The sequence below is a fragment of the Macaca fascicularis genome, chromosome X, assembly GCF_037993035.2.
Source record: "Macaca fascicularis isolate 582-1 chromosome X, T2T-MFA8v1.1".
Lineage (NCBI taxonomy): Eukaryota > Metazoa > Chordata > Mammalia > Primates > Cercopithecidae > Macaca > Macaca fascicularis.
Window position 1 is genome coordinate 24,454,076 of NC_088395.1, and position 26,942 is coordinate 24,481,017.

At 39.5% G+C, this 26,942-nt stretch overlaps 1 protein-coding gene across 1 annotated transcript in view; it reads left to right on the top strand.

The window, feature by feature from the left end:
* Positions 1-26,942, top strand: part of PDK3 (pyruvate dehydrogenase kinase 3) — a 74,530-nt gene that overhangs the window by 32,597 nt on the left and 14,991 nt on the right. The window contains exons 3-6 of the mRNA XM_005593191.5: positions 1,934-2,005; positions 6,414-6,598; positions 8,293-8,382; positions 22,296-22,373. Of these exons, the coding sequence (XP_005593248.1) occupies positions 1,934-2,005; positions 6,414-6,598; positions 8,293-8,382; positions 22,296-22,373 (425 nt within the window). The remainder of the gene's footprint in view (positions 1-1,933; positions 2,006-6,413; positions 6,599-8,292; positions 8,383-22,295; positions 22,374-26,942) is intronic.

Below are 26,942 nucleotides of genomic sequence, written 5' to 3' on the forward strand. Positions count from 1 at the left end.
TCTTTTTTTTTTTTTTTTTTTGCAATTTCTCCTCCTGATTTAGGAATCCACTTCAGGATCATGCATTGTGTTTCCCTGCCATTTTTTCCTTTTAAAAATGAATATTATGCATAATGGGCTGTGAACCCCACCACTGTCCCCTTGGTCACAGTATGTCCTCCTTGCTCTCTTGACTGTCAGGCTGGGAACCTCAGAATAATCTTTGGCTCCCTTCTATTTAAGACTTTCTTCAACTGTCCCTTCTGGAAAGGACAGGATGCCTACCTAGCTTGCTTGCGTGTGGCAGGGCAGAGGGCATCACTGGGGCTGGCTGGCTTTGACCTCTTGGTGTTTTGACCCAGTGATTTTAGCAATATCTAATCCATAGCCTTATGTGCCCAGAGACTTTTATTTATTTATTTATTTTTCTTTTTTTGAGATGGAGTCTTGCTCAGTTTCCCAGACTGGAGCGCAGTGGCACAACCTCGGCTCACCGCAACCTCTGCCTCTTGGGTTCAAGCGATTCTCCTGCCTCAGCCTCCCGAGTAGTTGGGACTACAGACAGGCATGTGCCACCATGCCCAGCTAATTTTTTGTATTTTTAGTAGAGATGGGGTTTCGCCATGTTGGCCAGGCTGGTCTTGAACTCCTGGCCTCAAGTGATCCATCCGCCTCAGCCTCCCAAAGTGCTGGGATTACAGGCGTGAGCTAACACGCCTGGTTTCCAGAGACTTTTAAAAAATATGTCCAGTGATGAACATTCATTAGTATCAAATGCATTGTCCAAAGTTCACATGAGGCTGATGAATCAAGTGGCATTCTCATTGGAGTATTTATATGTGTAACAGTCATTTTTAGTTATTGGAGTGTCCTCATCCTCTATCCAAAGGTGTAGATAATAGGATTAGTGGCAGTTAATGGTTAGAAATAATTAGAATAAAGGGATAATTCTTTCAGAACATGTTAAAACCCCAAATAGAGATCACATATCTCTAATTGGAATATCTGAATCTCCACCAGATCCAACAGATCCTGGCTTGATATAGCTACTGCACTAATGGGCCTCTCTGGATGTCATTTTTCTATGTTCTCCAGATCTTAATGTTGGACAGACTGTTTCTTATACTGGCCCTGATTGAGATATGGAGATATTCTTAATCCAGAAGCTGTTTCTGAGGGTTTAATTGGCATTCTTCCTCCCCCATTAAGTATTGATGAAATTAATTTAACTTCTTCATGTCTAGTTTCTAAGTTCTTGGCAGGCACTTCAGCGTCACACATGTGCTTCTTAAAATATGTATGTACATTTTTGGTAATCAAACTATAGACTTGATATATAAGTTAGGATGTGTCTGTCTGTAAGTAGAGAAAATGAAACTGAACCTGGCTCATGTCACTAGAAGGTCCAGCCGTAGGGTAAGCTTTTGGTGTTGGTTTGATTCAGAGATTCACGAAGCTGTCGAGGCCCTGCTTTCGATGGCGTTGGCTTCGTTTTCAGACTGGATTCCCTCCTGGTGGCAGAATAGCTGCAGCAGTTCCAGGCTTCCAATCCACACAGCACACTGTACAAAAGCAGAGCAGGTTGGTTTCTCTGCCAGAGTCCTCCAGCGAGTCTTTTCTGTCATTTTACTAGCCTGAATTGAGACAGTATGTCCCTTCCTGAGCCATTCCCTGTGTTCAGGAGAATGCACACAGTGATAGACTTAGACCTAAACTATTGGGCTAATGAATAATTAGTGGCAAGAGAAATAGGATTGCCCAGAGAAGAATGGGACCACGCAGGATCTTTGGAGGCACTGGCTTCCCTGATACACTTGAGCCACATGGGGGATGGGGATGGGATGGAGACCTGAGTGAAAATTTGGAGTGTTCTTAGGAAGAGGGAGAGGAGGGGTGGATGCTGGGCAGGCAACTAACACAGTAACTCTTCTTTTTCTTTTTTTTTTCATTTTAGGTATATGCAGAGTTTTCTTGAACTTTTAGAATATGAAAATAAGAGCCCTGAGGATCCACAGGTCTTGGATAAGTAAGTATGGTACCACTTACCTGAAAGTAAAAATATCTAGATAAGAAAGATTTTGGTAAATGTAATTCAAGTCATTAAGACTCAAGGAGTATGATGTGGACAAAAGCATTCATTTTCTTAATGAGTAATGACTCAACATTGAGTTTTTTTTTTAATTCGAGTTAAGAATGTAACACAATACAAAAGTAATAATGACACTTTCAGTTTTGCTTTTCTGATCTAATTCTTAATACCTTTACCCAAGGTGAACTGGGCACTCACTATGAATACTGCAGTAAATGTTCCATCTAGTGGTAGTTTTAAGAATGCAGTGGCCTTTGTATATACATGAATTTATCTACTCAATCCTTTACAATTAAAAAAAAAATTTCAACAGGATATTACATTTGAGCTCAAAAACTGTAGTGGTTTTGTTTTGGAGAGGCATAAAAGAGTACGTTTTTTATATAGCAACCTGAATTCTATTGTATTGCTCCCATTATGCACAGACTGGCAAATTATGCCGATGAGATATTTCTGTTTCTCATTTTTATTTATCCCAGGAACACTAACTCTAGCTGTGACTATGTTTTCCCCTCCAAGAGAAATTAAATATCCCTTTCACATTAATCTCTTCCTGTTTCATGTATATGTGAGTGGATGCATATGGTAGGCCTGTTGTACTGAGGAATTTCTAAGTATAAACTAGTCCACATAGTTGTGAGACTGAACACCTGACTTAATAGATGTTCCATAAGAAGAACTAGGAAAATACCATGTTATACAAGCAACCTTAGGAGGTATTTAACCCAGTCCTCTCAATCCACAGATAAGGAAACTGAGGTCAGAGATGTGAAGTGACTTGCCCAAGATTGTGACCATTCATAGCAAAGCTGGACCTATAAGTTATGTTTTCGTTTGAGCCATGAGTAGCTAGTTCTAGTCTAGTTGTAAACTAAAATTCAAAGGAAAAACAAAAGCCCTCACCTATTTTATACTTTGTTGGGTGTTTTGTCTAATAGATCTGTGAAATGTGGAAGGCAGGGAAGCATTGGGTTAGAGCCCCAGATGTAGCGTTTTCCTTGATATAAGCCACTGCTGTCATTTAAGCGATCAGTATTAAATGAATTCAATCCAGGAGCTTTGTTTTCTCAAAAGTCGTTAGCTGGTAATCATTTGGTGGAAATCGGAAAACCTAGGGCTGACCACTCTAGCTCCAGATTTTAGAACAGATTTGTAGAAGTATAGTTGGTCCTTTGTATTGGCAGGTTCCACATCCTTGGATTCAACCAGCCGCAGATCGAAAAGATATTCGGGAAAAAAAAAAAAGCAATTAAAAAATAACAATGCAACAATAAGAAATAATACAGATTTTTAAAATACAGTTTAACAACTGTTTAAATCATATTTAGATTGTATCGGGTATTATAACTAGTCTAGAAATGATTTAAAGTATCAGAGAGAATGTGAGTAGGCTGTATACACTGTTTTAGACAAGGGACTTGAGCATCTGAGGATCTGGGTATCTTCGGGGATCCTGGAACCAGTCCCCTACAGATACTGAGAGACGACTATACATGATATTAAATTTCTGCTGTGTTTTTCCTGGAGTCCCGTCTCAGTTTCTGGAACAGGTTATCAGATGCGATTTATGGTCATGAGCCTGCTTTGCAAACTGTCAGTGCTTAATCCAGTGTGTGCTTGACCATCGCAATAATAGCTGAGCTCTCACTCCGTGAGTTTTGTAACTTGCCTAGGTTCATGTAGCTAGTTACGATAGTTGGCATTCGAGAAGTATGATGTTCTTGGTGAAGGAAGGAGTGAAAGGTGAGCGAGTACCATGGTAGCAGCCTTTTCTGTTTACCAAGAGGTTGTATGGGATCACCAGCAGGGAAATCATTTTAGTAAAGCAAAAGTAGCTTAGAAGACAAGCATGTTGATCATTTATGATAGAGTTTAGAAGAGCCCGGAAGATTAGAGGAGAATTCTGAGCATTGAGCCATTGAGGTAAGTCTCCCCACTTCAGATAAGTTGAGGCACTTCTCTACTATAATGAATCGTTTCACTTTAGTAATATTTAACTTACAAATACATTGCAATGAGTATTAAAGGACAAATTGTCCATTATAAAATTTTTTGTGAATAGTCATGGCCTAATTTCAGAGTTTTACATCTTTATTGTCATTGTATGTATGTATTTGTTACAGAAATATTTCATCATTCAGAAAAATAAGACTATTCAGATAAGTAAAAAAAAAAAAGCCACCCCAATTTCTACTACCAGGGGACAACAACTATTACTATTTTCCTTTCTTCCATGCTTTTCCCTAGGCATGCATATATTTATATGTGTAAAATATTTTTACAAACATAACAAGTGTCAACATTGTAGATCTACGCCATTATTAATAGTGTCATAATATTCATGTTAATAGTCCATCTTCAGATAGTTCATGCAATTTGATCGTCTATCACTGGATTTTAGACTGGTTTGTAGTTTTCGTGCTACTGTAAACAATGCTTTAAAGAACAACTTTTAAATACATCTGTTGGCCGGGCACGGTGGCTCACGCCTGTAATCCCAGCACTTTGGGAGGCCAAGGTGGTCAGATCACCTGAGGCCAGGAGTTTGAGACCAGCCTGGGCAACATGGTGAAACCCTGTCTCTACTAAAAATATGAAAATTAGCCAGGCATGATGGCGGGCACCTGTAATCCCAGGTACTTGGGAGGCTGCAGGAGAATTGCCGGAACCCGGGAGGCAGAGGTTGCAGTGAGCCAAGATTGTGCCACTGCACTCTAGCCTGGGCAACAGAGCAAGACTCTGTCTCATAAATAAATAAATAAACATACAAACAGCTGTTCACCTTGTCCAGTTATTTTCCTAGGATCAATTCCTGGAAGTGGAATTATTTTCTTTGGGCTTTTGCTATATGTTGTTAATTGTCCTGAGAAGTGCCTCAGTTAAGCCCCAAACTCTAACTGATGCTGATACATGGAGAATAATAAGTATCACGTTTGTTTTAATTTGCTTTTCTTATTTGTAAGGGTGAAGTTATTGGCATTTGTGCTTCTTCTTTGGTAAATTTTGCATTGATAGCAGATCCTTTGCCTAGTTTTCTGATGGGGTGCTAGTTTTTTCCTTTTCTTGAGGTTTTTTTTTTTTTTCCACTTAATTTATTAATGTGTGTCCCTATAGGATTGCTAAAATTGTACATAGTCATATCATTTGTTTCTACCTTTGGTATTAAGCTTAGAACAGCCCTCCTTATCCCAAGATTATATACTTATTCACCTGATTTTTCTGTTATCATTTCTGTGATTTCACCCTTTTACATTTTTAATCCAGTATTTGGTTTAAGTCTTGAAATTAGGATGTGACTTAAATTGTTAGCCCACTGTTCCAGTTAACTTGATTATTAGTTTGATTGTTTACCTACTGATTTGCAATGTCACTTTCTCAATATGCTCAATTTTTATATATACATACTCACTCATGAGCCTAGTTCTAAACTTTTTGTTTAGTTCTATCGACTGACTTGTCTTCTACCATTCTTAATGTATTTTCCCCTATGCATATTTACAATAATAAGCCAGATATTTGAATAGTTGAATTGCCTGTGTTCTATCTGCATTTCATCACTATATTTTACTGCTGCAAGATATTTATTTCCAAATTTTACTCTTAAATTGTGTGTATGAGACACTTCGGGAGGCCAAGGCGGGCGGATCACGAGGTCAGGAGTTCAAGACCAGTCTGGCCAATATGGTGAAATCCCGTCTCTACTAAAAATATGAAAATTAGCCAGGCATGGTGGCGTCCACCTGTAGTCTCAGCTACTCGGGAGGCTGAGGTAGAAGAATTGCTTGAACCCGGGAGGCGGAGGTTGCAGTGAACCGAGATCGCACCACTGGACTCCAGCCTGGGCGACAGAGTGAGACTCCGTCAAACAAACAAACAAAACCCAAAAAACAGTGTGACATTATTTCTTTATTCATGGAAGCTATTGCTTTGAGATTCCATTAATCAATCCTTGGAGATTTTGGGGGATTGTCCTCATGTTCTCAGAAGAAATAGTGATATGTTCTGCAATTCTTTATTCAACTTTTATAGAACCTGTATTTATATGTAATCACTTATCCAAAAAGTCAGTGGATTCCTAAAAGGGTATTTGAGCATTTTTTTTCTGTACTAGAACCTTTTACTTTTTGCACCTCTGAAAGAAGAGTTTCTGTAGAAATACGGTTGCAAGCAAAAACTTGGCTCATACTTTTAGTTTCTTGTGAGTGGTTCCTTGTTGTATGTAGTAAGAATAATGTCTTTACTTATAAAAATACCAGCAGACAACTAGTCTGGGGACAGAACTGGGAAGTCTGCATCAGCCCATGAGATACTAAGACTGACCACGTTTTGTTTCCCTCTCACACAGCTTTCTACAAGTTCTGATTAAAGTCAGAAATAGACACAATGATGTGGTTCCTACAATGGCGCAAGGAGTGATTGAATACAAGGAGAAGTTTGGGTTTGATCCTTTCATTAGCACTAACATCCAATATTTTCTGGATCGGTTTTATACCAACCGCATCTCGTTCCGCATGCTTATTAATCAGCACAGTAAGTTGGGGTTTGTTGGTCCAGTTTTGAAAAGGTAACCATAGTGATTTCTCCCAAATGTTTTCCTGTTGTTAATTTACTGACCTGCATTTTTGGTTGTAGAAATTTCATTTCTAGTTTAGTTTTTCGTAAGTGAATCCTAGCCATTAAAAAGCTATTAATTTGTATTCTTGGTTAAAATAAATTTTTGAAAGGCTTTTATGAGGCTCACATTAGAGACAGGACCACTGCGTACCTTTTAAGTCTCTGCCGATACAGTCCTGATGGGGATGGGGGACCGCCTTTAATGGCAGCCGGGCCTTCATCTCTGAATACTTTTATGTATCTCAGATTGTATTCTTTTCTTTATCCCGGATGTTATGTGTTTTCCTTTTTAGTTTGAAAAACATTAACACTGGGAATATTGAATTGGATGTTGGTGATAGGAGCCATCAGTTCTTTATTTCACAGTGATCAGTGAAGTCAGATTAAGCCAGACTGTCAGCCCATAATCTCGTACTGAGAGTTTTAGTCTGTTCTTTAGGGTACTAAGCAGATATGAAAAAAACAACTAAAATTCCCTACACATAAAAAACTTTTTGGCTTATCTTCAGCACTGTCTCTTTGGCTGATTTTATAATCCTTGAGGAAAAGCATCCACATGTCTAGAGCATAATTCACCCTGTTTGCTGCATTACAAAGTGGACAAAGTGTCTTTATTTTACTAATCTGATTTATTTGGATAAGTGAATGTTACACAACTATTAAATGTGGCTTTATATTAAATGTATATCCTCAAAATGGAAATGTATGACAATTTACAGGAATAAAAGAGCCTAAATACTATTCAACTAAATACTTAGATAACTCCAATTGCTTTCTGATCTAAATACATGTGTACACATATATACATGCATGTTTTTAGGTCATTAGTTAAGCCTACACACCTCTGTTTTTCTTCACCTTAATCAGTTGGAACTTTATTAATTGGCCTAATGCCTGTATTTATCATTTTTCATAGTTTAAAATCTCCCCTATTTTATTTAGGCGTCCTTCTTTTGTTAGTCACAATTTTTGCTTTGTTTAAAAATAGCACCTATAAATATTTGGATGCAGATTGCTTTTTTCTTTGGGGCTTATTTTGGCTTTTATTCAGAAACAAAATTTTGCAAATCTTGTATATTGTGAAATTATCCGAGTGTATTTTTAAAAATACTTGAACAAGTATTGTTTGTGTACACAACATCGAAACATAATCTTCTTGGGGGAGGCATCTGAAATGCTGCCAGCAAAGATATTTTACAGGCTTGTCCAAATGGTATAGACTACGTGTTCTAAATATTTAATAAAAGTAGGAATAAGTGTCTGGAGTAGTACTAAGAAGGTGGGTATACTTGACTAAGGATGAAAGGAAGTTTCTTCATCCATGTCACATTGGGAGCGGAAGAATGGGTTGAGCACCTGGCACATGTCACTACTTTAGAACCTGCTGACTGCAGCTGACAGACCTTAAAGCACATCCTCCTCCTTCATTGACCAATAAGAGTTGCTCACCCATCAATTGTGTGTATTCCATTGCTCTAAGTTGCTGTGGATGCTAAAATGATTTTTACAAGTAAGAGATCCTTTCTAAACATAAGCCCCTGTATTTCCCTGCGTGACCATCCCAGCCTGCTGTGTTTTAATCCCCTCCCTTTCCTTTTGTGTTCGTCTAGCACTTCTGTTTGGGGGTGACACTAATCCTGTTCATCCTAAACACATAGGAAGTATCGATCCCACCTGTAATGTGGCGGATGTGGTGAAAGGTAAGGAGACCGTTGTAATGGTATCGATTACATTACAAATCGGATCGTGGTTTATTTGAGGCAACTTGTCTATAGGGTTATTTTGCAGTGCAGTCTGCTGATTCATCAGGTCACTCTGGGCCCAAGCCACCTGATCCAGATGAAATGTTCTTTCTAGGCAGTTCAGGAAAGATGCATAATTGGTAATGCTCAAAATGTGAGTTTCTACTTTATTGATTAGAGTTTCATTTGTAGTTCTGTCTCAAACAGTAAACCTTTAAGTAAGACTCTGAGTGCCACTGTTATCTGAAAATTTCAGAGAATCCAAATTCTTGTCATAAAATTAGGTTGAATTCACATGTCTATAAAATTTAAACATCTTTCTGTTGTTCACATCTGGCTTTAGAATTTATGTGGCATGTAAGTTTCATGGGTTCATTGGACATTAAGCTAGACATTGTTCCAGTATCCTCTGGGAAGAACCAAGCCCTATATCCGTAAGTCCCTGGTACCCAGGCACTTTGAATTTGAACAGCAGTTTCTTCATTATTTATTCATTTAAGATCAATGCTGTCTCCAAGAAACCTTCCTGGTTGTGAGCGATCCACCAGGTACCTCTTCAGTTTTCTTCAGTGTTATGGTTACTTTGTGCAACCTCATATCCCCAAATTGTCCCTTTCTGCAGATTATATCTCCTGTGTTAGCCTTTATCTCACTTCTCTAAACACTCACCTCACAAGTTTCATGGGTGCAGTTCTCTCTGATCTCCATCAAGGATCTTTGTTGCTCCTCAGCAGCCATGGCAAAGGAAAACCTCTGCAATTTGTTTACCGTGGGCATTCCTAAACCCAGGGAGGAGGACCAGACCTGTTGGTTTTAGCTTAGCCTAGGATTGTCAAGCTGCGCTGGCCTTTGTTGAGTCACAACACATTTACTCACGTTATTTCAGTTATAAGGTGAATCAGCCCAGCCTCAGCTCTCTAGGAATCCTATTGGTTGCTCTCTCACAAGATAACTTTGTGGTTCATCAGAACCTCCAAAGGCCTCCAGGGGCAAGGAGGAAAGGGTCAGTCTTATCATAGCTTGTATGTTCATTAGGCCCTAGCTCAGTGCCTTTTATGAAACAGAAAACTTGGTTCAGACAGTTGATTACCCCTTTGAGAAAAAGGCATAATTTAGAAAGCAAAAGTGCATTGTGATATATGGTATGTGTGCCTTTTCTCTTGAACTGTAACCAATTTGAGGTCAGGGTTTGTGTCTTACATTTGTTTTATAACTTGCATAGAACCAAGTGTAGTGCTTGTGTAGGTGATTAATAAATATTCCTTGGTTTGATACATTTTAAATCTTTTGAAAATATACTTTTAAAAACAGCTTTATTGAAATATAATCTCATATGATAAACTTCACCCATTTAAAATGCTCAATTCAGTGGTTTTTAGTGTATTCACAGAGTTGTGCAACCATCACTACAATCCAATTGTAGAACATTTTCTTTTTTTTTTCTTTCTTGTTTTTTTTTTGAGATGGAGTCTCTGAGGCCCAGGCTGGAGTGCAGTGGCGCGATCTCGGCTCACTGCAAGCTCCGCCCTTCGGGTTCAAGCGATTCTCCTGCCTCAGCCTCCCGAGTAGCTGGGATTACAGGCGCACGCCACCATGCCTGGCTAATTTTTGTATTTTTAGTAGAGACAGGGTTTCACCATGTTGGCCAGGATGGTCTCGATCTCCTGACCTCGTGATCCACCCGCCTTGGCCTCCCAAAGTGCTGGGATTACAGGCATGAGCTACCACGCCAGGCCTGTAGAACATTTTCATCACCCCAGAAAGAAACCCTGGACCTGTTAGCAGTCACTGCCTTCTACCCTTCTGTCTAGCCCTAGACAACCACTAATCTACTTTCTGACTCTGTATAGATTTTCCTATTATAGGCATTTCATATAAACAAAGCAATATAATATATGGTCTTTGGTAACTGGCTTCTTTCACTCAGCATAACATTTTCAAGGGTCATTGACATTGTAGTATCTTTCAGTACTTTATTCCTTTTTATGGCTGAAAAATATTCCATTGTATGAATATAACACATTTTATTTTTCTCTTCATGTTTAGCTGGGTGATCTTAGACTCGGTTAAGTAACCTCTTTGGGGCTTACATTCTTCATCTGTAAAATGATGCTCTTGATAATTCACCTATATTGTAGCGTTAAATAAATTCATTTTTGTAGAACTCCTAAAGCGATGCTAGTACACAGTAAAGGCTGTAGACAGGTTTACTAGCAGCAGATAGTCCTTGGGTGTCAGACACGTCATTTGGCTTCCCATTTACGCCATTGATTCTATAATAGGTTGGTGCCTTTATTTTGTTTCTGGCATAAATTATAAAATATTTTTAAAAGTCATTTCAGGCTTTTATAAGACAGTTGGAAATTTGAACACTGGATATTTGACATTAAAAATATGTTAACTTTTTAAGTGTGATATTGGTATTTGGTGGTGTTTTTATAAAGGAGTACTAGCTTTGAGAGAGGTATTTTAAAATATTTACACATGATATGAAATGATGTGAGATTTGCTTAAAAGTTATGCACAGGGAAGGCAGTGAAAAGGACTGGGCATTTGTTGAAAATTCTTGAGGTTGTTGATGGGCACATGGGGTTCATTATACTATGCTCTGTACTTGGGTATGTGTTTGGAATTCTTCACGGTAAACGTATTAGTCTGTTCTCATGTTGCTATAAAGAACTACCTGAGACTGGGTAATTTATAAACAAAAGAGGTTTGATTGACTTACAGTTCTGCATGGCTGGGGAGGCCTCAGGAAACTTACAATCATGGCAGAAGGGTGGAGGGGAAGTAAGCACGTCTTCACTTGGTGGCAGGAGAGAGCAAGCGAAGGGGAAAGTGCTACACACTTTTAAACAACCAGATCTCGTGGGAACTCACTATCATGAGAACAGCAGGAGGGAACTCTGCCCCCCATGATCCAATCACCTCCCACCAGGCCCCACCACCAACACTCAGGATCGCTATTCAACATGAGATTTGGGTGAGGGTGCAGAGCCAAACCATATCAATGAAGTTTTAAAAACACTTGTTTTCATCATCTTATTGTCTCTCCACAAATAAAGTCTTTCACTAATTTTTAGGGAGCTTTTAACCAAGAACAAATGCAACCAGATAAGTAACAGGGAGTTTTATGAAACTGTTATCACTTCTATAGAACAGAGAGATTAAGTGGTGCTAAAGTGAGTCAGAGGTATCATAAGAGAATGTGAGGAGGAATCGACTGTGACTTGACTTTTAACATGGAAAGAATCTATCGTTTTATGGCACTTACTCTCTGTGTTTCTCTTCTCTCATATTTAGTACATATTACCCGGCCTTGTCATTATTTGTACTTTTTTTTTTTTGAGACGGAATCTCGCTGTGTTGCCCAGGCTGGAGTGCAATGGCGCGATCTTGGCTCACTGCAACCTCTGCCTGCTGAGTTCAAGCAATTCTCCTGCCTTAGCCTCCCAAGTAGCTGGAATTACAGGCACCTGCCATCATGCCCAGCTAATTTTTGTATTTTTGTAGAGATGAGGTTTCACCATGGTCTTGAACTCCTGACCTCAGGTGATCCTCCCACCTCAGCCTCCCAAAGTGCTGGGATTACAGGCATGAGCCACTGTGCCTGGCCTATTTGTCTCTCTCTAACTAGGGTGTCAATTTCTAAAGGTCTGGAATTATTCTTATATGCTTTTGCATCACTCCTCTTAGGGTCAGAAGTTTTGTACCAAAAAGTAGCTGAAGATTATATGAAGAATAGTTTAATACGTATTTGAAAGAAAACACTGGAAGTTTATGCCAACGTCTACCTCATAGCCTCCTGTTTGCTTTGTCCCTTTTAGTCACAATTTTGACCCTGAGCCACAGTCCCCTCCTTTTTCTTCCTTCTTCCTGTACCCACAGCTTTATCTTCAGTCTTTCTCCTGCCCTTATTAACTGTATTATACCCATTATTATACTGTGAACAGAGTTTACTGCTTCTTCTTATTTAATCATTTCTGCCGCTCACTGGCATAATTAAAGCTTGGAGTTCCTAGTGAAGCCTATACAATAACAGTCACTTCTTGTGCCCTTCTGTGACTCAAAATCCCCCTTCCCCCAACACACACACACACACACGCATGGACATGTACACACATACAAATCCCACCCCCACACTCATGGGGTAAGCAGGAAGGGCTGGCATGCTCCCCATTCCCCACACTTCTCTCAAACCATGTTTTTTCATCTCTCAACAGCATCTTCCCTTAAGGAAAAAAAACAGTGGAGTTGGTTTCAGATTCTGAAAGTGTATAACCCTCTAAAGCAGCAGTCACACAATCAACTTTCTGACATCCTTCATTCCCTTCATAAATGATGGATACCATACCTACAGCACACTAAATACTCTTGGCTTATATGCATTTTCTGGAATGCTTTTGTACTTCTGCTTCCACCTGGTGAGGTGCATGCTTACTAAGGGTAACTTATTTGTACCCAAGCCATTGGTGTAAGTTATACTCACTGTTGTGACTATATAATTTATTTAAATGTTATGTAAACTGAAGAAATATACATACATAAAAGAGACTTGTTTCTGTTAAAACCAAGTTGAATGCTTTGGAAGGACTCTTAAAAATGTTATGAAATTACCGTGAGTAAGAAAACGATTAGATTACATGACAACACAGAGTAAAAATCTTACCTGGAATTCATACCCAGGTTGCCTCACAAGTATCTTTAAGTTTATTATACTTTAAAGAAATAGGAATTAGAATTCATAGATGTAAGTGATGTTCTTCATCCAAGAAAGACGAACTGGAACCCCAAACTGATCCACATTCAAAGGAAAGGCCTTATGTGAATATATTGACAGAGAAAGAAATTGTATGTTCAAATGTGCATTTTAAGTTAATGTTTATGATAGTAATCAAATTTTATGGTTTCCCACTTTACCCAACATTTCTGTTAATCATCCAACTCCTTTTCCCAGTTGGGACAGTTAAGAAGACTATTGCCATATTACCAAAATCAAAAGTGCTCATCAAAGAAAGTTCAGAAAATGTGGGAAAAGAGAGAAGAGAATAAAAATTACCCATTTTCATAATTTAGTGAGAACATTGTTTTATACATTTGAACTCATCAGATTTATACATAGGTGTGCAGCTGCAAATATTGTGTCTAATCTTTGTCTCCGTGAAATCCATAGTATTTGTGTATTTCTCTATCTCCAGCACTAATGCCCATCACACACACCCTTCCTGGCTGAATTCAATACCCCATGGTAGAAGCCTCTATCCTGCTGTCTGCGTCAATATTGTTGGAGTTCTTCCTGTGTTTAATCTGTGATACTCATTATCTGTATATTCAAATGGTCTTTCCAGCCAAGTGTGCATAACCTTTATTCCGCAGTGGGGGATTGGCCTTATATCAGTTACTTTTTCTACCTTGGCAAATGGGCTAGGCAACCTAGAAGGAAACCTGCAGGCCTCTTTTTTCCTTGTAGACCAAAGCACATGTCTCTAGTGAACTGTCTGCTTCATTTCCTGTGGACCCTCCTCTTAATTTTTTGAGCATCAAATACTTATGCAGAAGCTATTTCTAGCTCCAAGTAAGACTGAGAGAGAATAAAGAAGGCACAGAGCACCAAAGGTCGAAAGGCCTGAAATTTCTTCTGTGTCTTCTACCTAAAAGGCACTGGAGTCTCCTCCCCAAATGCCCCAGGAGCAACCATCAGAAAGTCTCAAGAGGCCCAGGCCTCACCAGCTCTTCTTACCAATCCCTGCCAAGTTGTTGCCAAGGAAAGGAAGAAATGGATGTCAGCCTCTTTTGACTCTTAGTGAAGTCTTACTATTGCCTTCCTCTTTTTAGAGTAGTTGGTATTTTCACCCTGGCTTTTTACCTTCTTCCACTATCCTCTGAGGTTTCTTAGTTAATCTTCTAACTCAGAATCTCTATAGCTAATCTTTTATTTCCTTCCTTTTGTTTTAAGCAGTTGGATGTTGCAAGAGTAAGGGCTCTGGGTTTTAATGACAGCCCTACTAATGATTTTCTTAGCTGTGAAGATCCTACATGGTTTAAGCATAGTCGGGTGTCCAGCCCAAATGACCCTGTGTGGGCATGTGTGTGTGAGCCTCTTTGTGTGCACACATGTGTGTTTTATAGGTTTAATACATGTTGGTCGGGTGCAGTGGCTCACACCTGTAATCCCAGCACTTTGGGAGGCCGAGGGGGGTGGATCACCTGAGGTCAGGAGTTCGAGACCAGCCTGGCCAACATGGTGAAACCCCATCTCTACTAAAAATACAAAAGTTAGATGGGCATGGTGGCACACACCTGTAATCCCAGCTACTCAGGAGGCTGAGGCAGGAGAATTGCTTGAACCCGGGAGATGGAGGTTGCAGTGAGCCGAGATCACACCATTACACTCCAGCCTGGGCAACAAGAGTGAAACTCCGTCTCAAACAAACAGACAAACAAACAACAACAACAAAGTAAGTGTTAAGCCCACTCCCATCCTTAGATCTCTTGAGACAGATTACAAAAAACTGTGTAGAAGAGTAGAGACAATATTTTTATTTTTGACTAGACAGTTGTATCAACGTATAAAAATGGGGTGCATCTTGTGTAGCATTAATTGAATGTGCAGAACATTGAAGCATGCCTCCTTGCTGCTTATTTAGCACATTAATATCTACCTTTACACATCTGCAAATTATAGACTCCAGGTAGTGAATGCTAGAATTAGTGTTGTAAAGCAGGTCCTATTATCCTTTGGGAGGTGCCTTCCATTGTGACCCTTTTCCCTCCTTTCTTTGTAAGAAACTAGGAAATAAAATGGAAAATCCTGCTCTAAGATCATTTTAAAGGTATATACTTAAATACTTGGTATAAAAATCAATTCTCGCAGTGATGCTAAGTTGCCTGTGTTGTTCCTACATGCTATCATTGCTTAATATAATAGCACACAAATGGTATCCTCAGAGCGCGTGACATTATTCTGGTTCAGAAATAATGTCTTGTGCTCTCACTTTGGGCTCTTCAGGTTACAAGTAACAGAGACCCACTCATGCTAGCTCAAGAAAGATTTATCAAAAAAACCTGGTAGGTCCCATGATAATCCAAGGACAGGAAGCACTTTACAGTTGGAGCTATAGAAATTGGAATTATCAGCCCGGCCAACATGGTGAAATCCCGTCTCTGCTAAAAATACCAAAATTAGCCAGGTATGGTGGCATGTGCCTGTAATCCCAGCAACTCTGGAGGCTGAGGCAGGATAATTGCTTCAACACGGGAGGCGGAGGCTGCAGTGAGCTGAGATTGCACCACTGCACTCCAGCCTGGGTGACAGAGTGAGACTCCATCAGAAAAAAAAAAAAAAAAAGAAATTGGAATTAGGAAACAGAAAACAAGGTTGTTTTCTGTGTATCTTTGCAACTGGAGCTGCCAAGTCATGGCCTCTCCGCCTTTCTCCATGCCTGCTCCATTTACCTGTTTTTGTCTGTATACTGGATGACTCAGTGGCATCTTCTTGGGCACTCTAGTCCTTCACAGATCTCATGATAATTCTCAGTGTACCCTTTTGGCTTCTGCCCTGCCTGATCACCCCAACTGTCTTGATTCTAAATTCCCAAAAGATGCATTTAATTAACTCAGCTTATCTTTTTTTGCCCATGATCTTGATTCTAAATTCCCAAAAGATGAATTTAATTAACTCAGCTTATCTTTTTTTTTTTTCTCCCTATGATCACAAGTTTTAGGATTCTGATCAGTCTGGAGATTGGTTGCCCTTACATTGGATGTTCTACTCCCATTTGCCCAGTCTGCTGTGGTTTGGAGCATGAGATGTGGGGGCCTACTCCTTTATAAAATCCCCATTGGATCCCACTCAGGTTGGGTTTGGGATAGGAAGGATGATGATAGACATGCCTTATTAGAATTTCTCTGAGACTTGAAAGTGTTCCTAAAAGGCAGCATATCACTTCCAGAAGGTGCGGTGCGGGTCAGTGTTGTCTTTGTGGGCTTCCACCATGGTGCACTGTGGCCAGGGCCAAAAAGTGCAGAAGGTGAATGTAGCCCATCAGCCTTACCTTCATCTTCAGATACTTGCAAAATAGATCTCGGATTCAGGTATGACTCTATGAGCAAGTGAATATGCTGATAGAGGGCCGTATCATTGGTTTTGATGAGTCTGTGAACCTCATATCAGATGATGCAGAAGAGATTCATTGTGAAACAAAGCCAAGAAAACCCCTGGGTCAGATCGTGCTAAAGGAGATCATATTCTGCCACAAAATGTCTCTAACCAGAAATGATCAAGGAAGTGAGAAACTATTGAGAAATTGTTTTTTTTAGGTGTCCTTTGTTGGGAGTATAGTTCTAAAATGTCTGTTCAGATTTGTTTCCCTTATCCATATATATTATTACCAGATGACAATAAATGCTGTGGGATTGTTTTTATTAAAAAATATAAATAAAACAATTAAAAACAGCCTATCAGCACTTTTCTAATGTTTTCTGGTCATTTACATTTACCTTTTTCTGACAGTGGCTTCTTAAAACTTCAGCTTTATGATTTTCTGTATTCTATTAGACTCAAAGTTAGGGATCTTGGCACCTTCATTTTAATTTTTTCAATAGTCACTCAAATTCATCCTAGTCCAGCCTCTCATATTTGTTGTCTCAAGTGATTGCATGTATTCAAGATAGAGGCTAATTAATATTTGATAACAGAGTTCTGTGGTGAATTTTGAATAGGAAAATCTGATAAAGCAACCTCCATTATCTGTTTAATTTTCCTGTGTGCTATTTATTAAAACGGATTCATGGCTAGTTTGGTTCTGTTGGGCTGATTTCTGTGTGAACCTTCACCCTGTTCTCAGCCTTTTAAAATTTTAGTCTTGGCCGGGCGTGGTGGCTCACGCCTGTAATCCCAGCACTTTGGGAGGCCGAGGCGGGCGGATCACGAGGTCAGGAGACCAAGACCATCCTGGCTAACAAGGTGAAACCCCGTCTCTACTAAAAATATAGAAAATTAGCCAGGCATGGTGGCGGGCACCTGTAGTCCCAGCTACTTGGGAGGCTGAGGCAGGAGAATGATGTGAACTTGGGAGGCGGAGCTTGCAGTGAGCCGAGATCACGCCACTGTACTCCAGTCTGGGCAACAGAGCCAGACTCTGTCTCAAAAAAAAAAAATTGTTGTCTCATGTATTTACAGTTTAGTTATTTTAACCTGGGGAAGTATGTATGAGCCACACCTACAGTTTTGTTAATTATTTTATAATCAGTACCTTAAAACCCTTGAAAACAGATTCCTAAAATAAGGCATATCATTTATATTCAGCAGCAATAATAATTTTCTAATATTTTCTTCTAAAGATTGATGGTAAATATTGGCTCCAATATATTGCACATAAAATAATTTGGCAGTTATCTTTTTTGAAATTTTGATTTCTAAATTTAAAAAATAGAAAAGTTTGATTAGAAAGCTTATTATAAGTAGAATTTGCATTTTACTCTAAGTGTAAATTACAAGCCATTAGTTGAATTTTGGTTTTGATGGTGATTTCTTAAAGCTTTTTCATTTTTATGTTAAATTATTTTACTTAAACAGAAATATCCTGTTTGAGTATATAAGTGCTGTCACCCCAGTACCTCATAAGCATTCATGTCCTAGGAGAGATGAGTGGCAGAATTAGTGTGACTCAGACTTGACTTTCCAGGGAAGTGGTCTAGCTTCTCTTCCAAATTACCTGCTAAGTTTTAAGAATGTAGACTCTCAGGCTTCAACATAGAGCTACTGCCTCAGAATTTCCAGGGGTTCCTTTCATAATCTGTACTCTTTCTTTCAAATCTGGTAACGAATCCCACACACAGCTAGATTGGGGAATGACTCTAAGCCTCTAATTCCCAGTCTCACCAAAAGGAACACCTCCTGTCAATGTAATTTACTGCATGTTGAGAACTTAATCATGGGCCAGAGGATCGTTCCATTTAACAAATGCTCATTAAGTGTGTATTGTGTCCCAGGCATTGCAACATGCATTGTGTCCAAGGAATTTACAAAGATGCGTAGTATATAGATAATATCATTAATGCCCTTTTGGCTAGCTGGTGTATGTGAGTCTACATTGTGATGACTTGAGTTCTTCAAGGATCATCATGCAATTCTTAATTATAGCGTTGATACACTATATTTTGTAGTGATGCTTTAAAAATTCTTAATCACACGTGGTTTTAGGAGCTGTACTGGGTCTTTGTGTTTTGAGTTGGCTGCTTCTGTCCGGGCTTGGTCTTTCACATGTTAAATTTGTGTAGCACGTTTTCTTAACAACGCTGTCATAATCATGCTACTGGGCAAGCGAATTCCATGAGAAATTAGGACATTTAGTGGGTGTAGATTATTTTTGTTTGGTAGTGAATGGAAGAGCACTGTTTAAACATCTTTATTACATACCTGGAGGAGTTGTTTTGTGGAGATGTGTTGGCTTTGTGTATGGATAATGAATGATCGTTTTTAGGTTTCAGTGTTTGTGATCTTGGAAATTCCTGTTCAACTTTGTGCTTTCATGTCACTAGGTGGAGATGTAGCATTGTTTGGTGGCATAGGCTAAGCAAGAGGAGTGAGTCTTGATTTCTCTTCTTTTGACAAAAGTACTTTAGAGATATTTGATAAGGTTTATTATAGCCTAGGAAAACACTTGTAAATTTAGTATAATTCAAAATTTTTAACTTTCTTTCTTTTTCAGGGTTGAAATTCAATCCTACTTAAGTGTCTATTTTCATACTGACCAACTCTTTGAAACATTTTTTTTCTCCTCTTACTGCTGTTTCCTTTTTGCTGTCCCTCATTATTTCACCTTGTCTGAGTTATTTTAATATCTCTATCTTTGGTTCTTTATAGGGATTTAATTCTAAAAGTTTAGTAAAAGAATCAGAATTCTTACTCTGAGGTCAAATAATAGATAAAATTTTAATTTGGTAAATTTATAGTCTGAACATACCCTAATCTTATCTTTGTATTATTGTAGGTTAATAATGTCAATTTTTAACATTAACATTCTGTAGGGCTTACTTTTCCCCCTTTCCTTCCTTCCTTCTTTTTCTCACCTCTTGAATATTAAACAAGCACAATATCTACTTTTGCACAGTAATGCTGTGGGGAATATAAAGGAAATAAGAGCCTGTCTCCAAAGAGCTGATAATCCTGTTGAGAACATTCCAAATGCGCCCACGAAGCAGCAATTTTCTACTCCTAGGTATATACCCAAGAGAAATGAAGGCATATGTTCACACAAATGTTTGGACATGAAGGTTCATAGCAGCACTATTCATAATAGCCAAAAAGTGGAAACAACCCAGATGTCTACCAGCTGATGAATGGATAAAGAAAATATGGTATACTTGCACAATGGAATATAATATAGCAATAAAAAGAAATGAGGTTCTGATACATGCTATGATGTAGATGATGCTTGAAAACATGCTGGTGGAAGAAGCCAGTCACAGAAGACCGCATATTATTCCGTTTATGTAAAAAGTCCAGAATAGCAAATCTATAGAGACAAAGTAGATCCATGGTTACCTAGGGCTGAGTGGAGGGGAGTAACTGCTAACGGGTTTGGAACTTCTTTTGGTAGTGATGAAAATGTAAACTTGATTATAGTGATTAATGCACAGCTCTGACTATATACTAAAAACCACTGAGTTGTATGTACTTTTTTTTTTTTTGAGATGGAGTCTCACTCTGTTACCCAGGCTGGAATGCAGTGGCGTGATCTCGGCTCACTGCAACCTCTGCCTCCCAGGTCCAAGTAGTTCTCCTGCCTCAACCTCCTGAGTAGCTAGGGCTACAGGCACCCGCCACCATGCCTGGCTAAATTTTTGTATTTTTAGTAGAGAAGGGGTGTCACCATGTTGGCCAGGCTGGTCTCGAACTCCTGACCTCAAGTGATCCCCCTGCCTCGGCCTCCCAAAGTGCTGGAATTACAGGTGTGAGCCACTGCGCCCGGCCGTGTGTACACTTTACTTTCAGTGAGTGAATTGTATGGTATAAGAATTATCTCCAATAAAGATTTTTTAAAAGTAAACTTTACTTTCAATGAGTGAATTGTATGGTATAATAATCATCTCCAATAAAGATTTTTTAAAAGTAAATTACCAAAAGGTTTAAAATTTATCAAACCAAGGTTTTTAAAAAATTTTTAATTTATTTTAATTTATGTTTTTTTTAATTTTGAGATGGAGTCTCACTCTGTCCCCCAGGCTGGAGTGTGGTGGCACGATCTCGGCTCACTGCAACTTCTACCTCCTGGGTTCAAGCAATTCTCCTGCCTCAGCCTCCCAACTAGCTGGGATTACAGACACTCACCACCATGCATGGCTAATTTTTGTATTTTTAGTAGAGACGGGGTTTCACCATGTTGGCCTGGCTGGTCTTGAACTCCCGGCCTCAAGTGATCAGCCCACCTCGGCCTCCCAAAGTCCTGGGTTTACAGGCGTGAGCCACTGCACCTGGCTCAAGGACTGTTTGTTGACCATCTACATAGGCACTATACGAAGTTCTATGCAAGTTATAAAACAAGTGTTAAGACACAAACACTGACCTCAGATTGTTTACAGTTCGAGAGAAAAGGCATACATGCAGTATCCAATGTCTTGTAATGCACCTTTGCTTTCTGAATTTGCTCCCCATCTTTGAATCTCCTGAATTCTGTCTTCCAGCTATTTCTGTAATGGCTCTGATCTTCTTACCATATGTCTTTTATTTTATCCTTTAAAAAGTGAACTGTTGCTCCTCAGACTTTGATAAATATCAGCCCCAGCCTGTTACCTTTAACTAATTGAAAGGACCTTTTAAAGTGATAGTGGCATCTCCAGTAATTTAAATTGTGTGGCTCATGGAAATCCATTCATTCAGCAAATACTTACTGAGGTTTCACTTACAAATAACTCTGGCAAACCACAAGACTGTTGGCATTATTATTTTTAAGATCATGACAAATATTATTTTGCTACAATTTAGTCAGGTTGCATGGTGCTTGGAAAGTATAGTCTTGAGTTCCTAAATTTTCATGAAAAATATCTTCTGGTAATAGTTATAAGTTAAACAAATACGTGTTTGGTATAGAGCTAGTTGAATTGCCAGTATTCTAGTATGTTGCCATTGTTATGGTCATTAAAACTTTAAGAAAAGAAAGCCAGGCACGGTGGCTCATGCCTGTAATCCCAGCACTTTTGGGAGGCCAAAGTGGGTGGATCACCTGAGGTCAGGAGTTCGAGACCAGCCTGGCCAACATAGTGAAACCTCATCTCTACTAAAAATACAAAAATTAGCCGGACGTGGTGCCATCCGCCTGTAATCCCAGCTACTCGGGAGGCTGAGGCAGGAGAATCGCTTGAGCCTGGGAGACAGAGGTTGCAGTGAGCCGATATGGCACCACTGCACTCCAGCCTGGGCAACAGAGTGAGACTCTGTCTCAAAAAACAAACAAACAAAAAAATCCTTTAAGAAAAGAGAGATTAGCTGGGCATGGTGGCATGTGCCTGTAAGGCCAGCTACTTGGGAGGCTGAGGTGGGAGGACTGCTTGAGCCCAGTAGTTCGAGCCTGCAGTGAGCTATGATCACACCACTGTACTCTAGCCTAGGCGACAGAGTGAGACGCTGTCTTGGAAAAAATAGAAAAGAGAACTTTTGTTTTAGTCATGGTAATTCTATTAAAGCCACAAAAGGATATTTTGTAAAAGGTTGTAGTTGATTAATTCTACATCCATCTGTTTAGACAGTTTCTTTATCTTATATACCTATAGATATATACATGCACATGCATGCACACACACACACACACATACATGCTTGTGCCTATATGTTATTAGTGCAGCAGCTAAACTTTTTCCTTTTCTTGTAGATGCATATGAAACAGCCAAGATGCTGTGTGAACAGTATTACCTGGTAGCTCCAGAGCTGGAAGTTGAAGAATTCAATGGTAAAAGAAAACTAATTTTAACCTTACATTCAAAAAAGCTGACTAAGAAGCTCTTTATACCTAAGCCATATTTCAGTGAGATCCAAAATTTTTTCATTTTCTTATATATTTTGTAAACTTTCTGTGCCTTTGGTCAACCAGATATATTATTGTAAGGAGTTTTTATACAGGAATGTGTAATGTGTTAGACCCCAGAATTCTTGGAACAGAAGTAATCAAGGTAGAGTATGTACAAAGGTATAAATAGGCTCTTCTCAAAGTAACAAATGCAAACAGTCAATAAACATATGGAAAAGTGTTTAACTTCACTAATCAAGGAAGTACAAACAAAAACACAGACAAATGCCTTTTTTTTTTTTTTTTTTTTGAGAAGGAGTCTCACTCTGCTGCCCAGGCTGGAGTACAGTGGTGTGATCTCAGCTCACTGCAGCCTCTGCCTTCCAGGTTCAAGTGATTCTCCTGCCTCAGGCCCCTGAGTAGCTGGGATTACAGGTGCCTGCCACCATGCCTGGCTAATTTTTGTATTTTTAGTAGAGACGGGGTTTCACCATGTTGGCCAGGCTGGTCTTGAGCTCCTGACCTCAGGTGATCCACCCGCCTCGGCCTCCCAAAGTGCTGGGATTACAGTCGTGAGCCACCGCGCCCGGCCAGAAATGCCATTTTTTTCTTTCAAAATGACAGTGATTAAAACATTTTAATGCTTTGAATTTGTGCCCACAAAAATACTTTCTCACCAGCACATATATTTCTTGTATAAGCTTAAAGTGGTATACCCTTTCTAAAAAATGCCAACAATGTTCTTTCTGTTTGGCCCAGTAAATAAGTTAATAATGGTCATATTCTTTGGTCCAGTAAATTAAACTTCAGAACATTTATTATAAGAAAATAGAGGCTGGACACGGTGGTTCATGCCTGTGATCCCAGTACTTTGGGAGGCCAAAGTGGGTGGATCTCTTGAGTCCAGGAGTTTAAGACCAGCCCGAGTGACATGGCGAAACCCCATCTCTACAAAAAATAGAAAAATTAGCCAGGCGTGGTAGCACATGCTTGTATTCTCAGCTGCTTGGGAGGCTGAGGCAGGAGAATCACTTGAACCCGGGAGGCGGAGGTTGCAGTGAGCTGAGATAGTGCCATAGCACTCCACCCTCGGCAATAGAGTGAAACCCCATCTCAAAAAACAAACAAAAATACATGAAAATAGAGATGCACAGATTTATGTACAAGATTGATGATCACAGTAGTTTTCTTATAAAGTTAGAAAACAACCCAAGTTTTCCACAATAGAGCATTGTTTAACTGAATTGTGGTACACCTATAATTTAGAATACTATGCAGCCCTTTAAAATGATGCTTTAAACGAATAATGTATGGGAAAAATTGAGATGTTTTTTAAAAATACAGGCTGTAAAAGTTTATAATAGTGGAAGTTCATTGGAAAATATTTTGAAGGATTTATACTACCAAAATACAAATAGCAGCTCTCTGGGTAATGGGGTTACAGATGATTTTTATGTTCATCATATGATTGCATATTTATTTACATATTCCTTTTATTTTTTATTTGTAAATTATGGAAGAGACATGCTCATCACAAAAATACAAATACAGAAATGTGAGTGAAAAGGGAAATCTCCCACTACTTTCTCAGTCCCATACAGAGTTTTGGTTTTTGCATAAAGCATGTATAGCTTTAACCCTATTTATAACGTGTTTTTCACTTCACCTTGAACACCTTTGCAAGTATTAATCTCATTTAGAGATTATCCATAGTGTAGCTTACCATAATTTATTTAACTATTTTCCTATGGGTATACATTTAGGATTTCCGGTTTTCCTATATTCCATATAATGAGCTATGAAAGAGTGTGAGAGGTGGGGAGGGTGGAAAAATTTGTGAACATATGAAAGTATTTCTTCAGGTTGGATTCCTAGATGTGGAATGACAGGGTGTGAGCATTTACAATTAAAGATAAACCAGGCCAGGCATGGTGGCTCACACCTGTAATCCCAGCACTTTGGGCGGCTGAGGCAGGAGAATCTCTTGAGCCCAGGAGTTCGAGACCAGCCTGGGCAATATAGCAAAACCCTGTCTCTACACAAAATAGAAAAATTAGCTGGGCATAGTGGCATGTGTCTGTAATCCCAGCTACTCAGGAGGCTAAAGTGGGAGGATCGCTTGAGCCCAGGAGGTAAGAGGCTGCAGTGAGCCGAGATCACATGACTGCATTCCAGCCTGGGTGACAGAGCAAGACCCTGTCTCAAAAAAAAAAAAAAAAAAAAAGAAAGATAAACCAAATTCCCCCTCAGAAGTACATTAAAAATGTATTTCTCTTATAATGAGATTAAACTATGAAAGGAGTTCAGGCTGCTGTTGAAGGACATGGCCCCTCCATTTGACTAGAAGGCATGAAGTCAAAGCTGCTTTCAAGGTCTCTTGAGTTCTCTGAGAAGAGTCATATCCCCATTGAATAAATACACTACCAGGACCAAGTGGGCTTGTCTGGAGTGTTCTTGATGAGAACCATCTTAATATTCTCTCTCTCTCTTCATACGGACTAGGCAGGAGCTGACCTCACATCCACAGGTAGTAACAAATTGCTCTTTTGCGTGAGTGGCAGCCTCCCTCATTCTAAAGGCCAAAGCAGCAGGCCTGTTCTTGCTGATTCCCAAGTGCCAGCCATGTCAGCACATTCCGTCCCCACTGAGGCTGTCATGCTGGGCAGCTCACCCACCAGGAGAGGAGCTTTCCGACTCTTTTTGGCATTGTCTCACGAATTACAGAAGCCCCCTTTCAATCATGTTCTGAAGCCCCTTGTCCTATCACTAAGATAAATGAATGCTGGTGTTTCTAGGTAGCCTCTAGCTTTATGTTGCTTTGGGTAGTGTAGTGATTATTTTTATGTATAATTTCTTAATGCTAGAGCTCTCTGTGAACATGATTAAGGAATGTGCTTTTGCCTTAACAAGTTCTATGTTGGAGATGCAGGTTGGAGGTTGATCCTGAACACCTTAAGTGGATGCTTTTTTATTTTGGAAGGAGAACTGTCTGGAAATAAAATTCCTTATATCTAATGGTATTTCTTAAATGCTGTTTCAACTAATGGCATTTGGAGCAATGATTGTACAAAATAGAGACTTTATTATTTCTGGAGTCTTGAACATGACAAACCTAGGCCATTTTTTTAATTGACTTTTTAAAATGTGCCCTTAGATGGAAAATTCATATTCTACTTATTTATAAGTCAGCAAACATCTATTAAGCATCTACTACTTAACAGCCAGCCTCGAGACCCAGAACTAGGAAAGAGTCATGGACAAAAACATCTGACATGGTTTTAAAAGGAAGGAAAGAAATCTAAACTATAATGTTCCCAAAGAAAAGTGCAAGTAATTGAGCAAGCCTTTAGATGGCTCCTAGAGAATGTTGTTTAAACTGAAAAAACAAAACAAAACAAAACAAAACCCCACTATATAAAAGGCATTTGCCTTTTCTTGAGATTTGGGGTGAAAATGTTGAATTCATAAGGCTGTTTATGTAACTAATGATGCCATTTGGTACAAGATAAACTGAGTACCCAGCTTGTTCCTCGAGCCCCATTAGAATGACAATAAAGGAGCCAGGCGCAATGGCTCACACCTGCAATCCCAGCACTTTGGGAGGCCGAGGTGGGCGAACACCTGAGGTCAGGAGTTCGAGACCAGCCTGTCCAACATGGGGAAACCCCGTCTCTACTAAAAATACAAAAATTAGCCAGGAGTGGCAGCGCACACCTGTAATCCCAGCCACTCAGGAGGCTGAGACAGGATAATCGCTTGAACCCGGGAGGTGGAGGTTGCAGTGAGCCGAGATGGCGCCACTGCACTCCAGCCTGGGCAACAGAGCAAGACTGTGTCTCAAAAAGTAAATAAATAAAAATAAAAATAATTGCTCTTTGAAGAGTTCAGGATTAGAATCAAAAGCTCTCGGTTCAGGTGTCCAGTTTCGGTGCCACTTCTGGGACCATGGGCAAGTCACACAGGCTTCCCAAAGCCTGTTTCCACGCCGCTAAACACCACCACCCTGCTAGGAGCCAGGAAATGTTGTCAGGAGGAGTCAATTGAATAATGTATGTGAAAGCTCTTTGTAGACTGCTAAGAATCAAGCAAATGTGAACTCTAATTTATATTATTGTTAATTACTTTATTAGAGGAAGTAGCTGGTTGAAATGACAGCATTCTACCTGAGAGAGTTCATGTAGTTTCAATCTCTTAAGTGATTTTGGGTCATGAGGAGGAGGAAGGACTATATTTTTGAGCATCTACTCTGTATCCCACACTCTTCTTAGTGCTTGACCCGGGTTTTGGTGTTTCTCAGATTTTCTTCAGACGATCCATGGTGCAAGGGGAAAAAATCGTAGGTCTCTAGGGGTTTATCTGCTAGCTGCTTGAGAAAAAGTTACGTGAACCTTACATTCTATGCTATAAGATGTCTTGTTTGTCATAATTTAACAAAATTGAACACTGCCATTTAGTCCAGTTCACCAGCCCTTTGTTTATTTTCCCTGTTGCTCCACATTCCCCATGGAATTC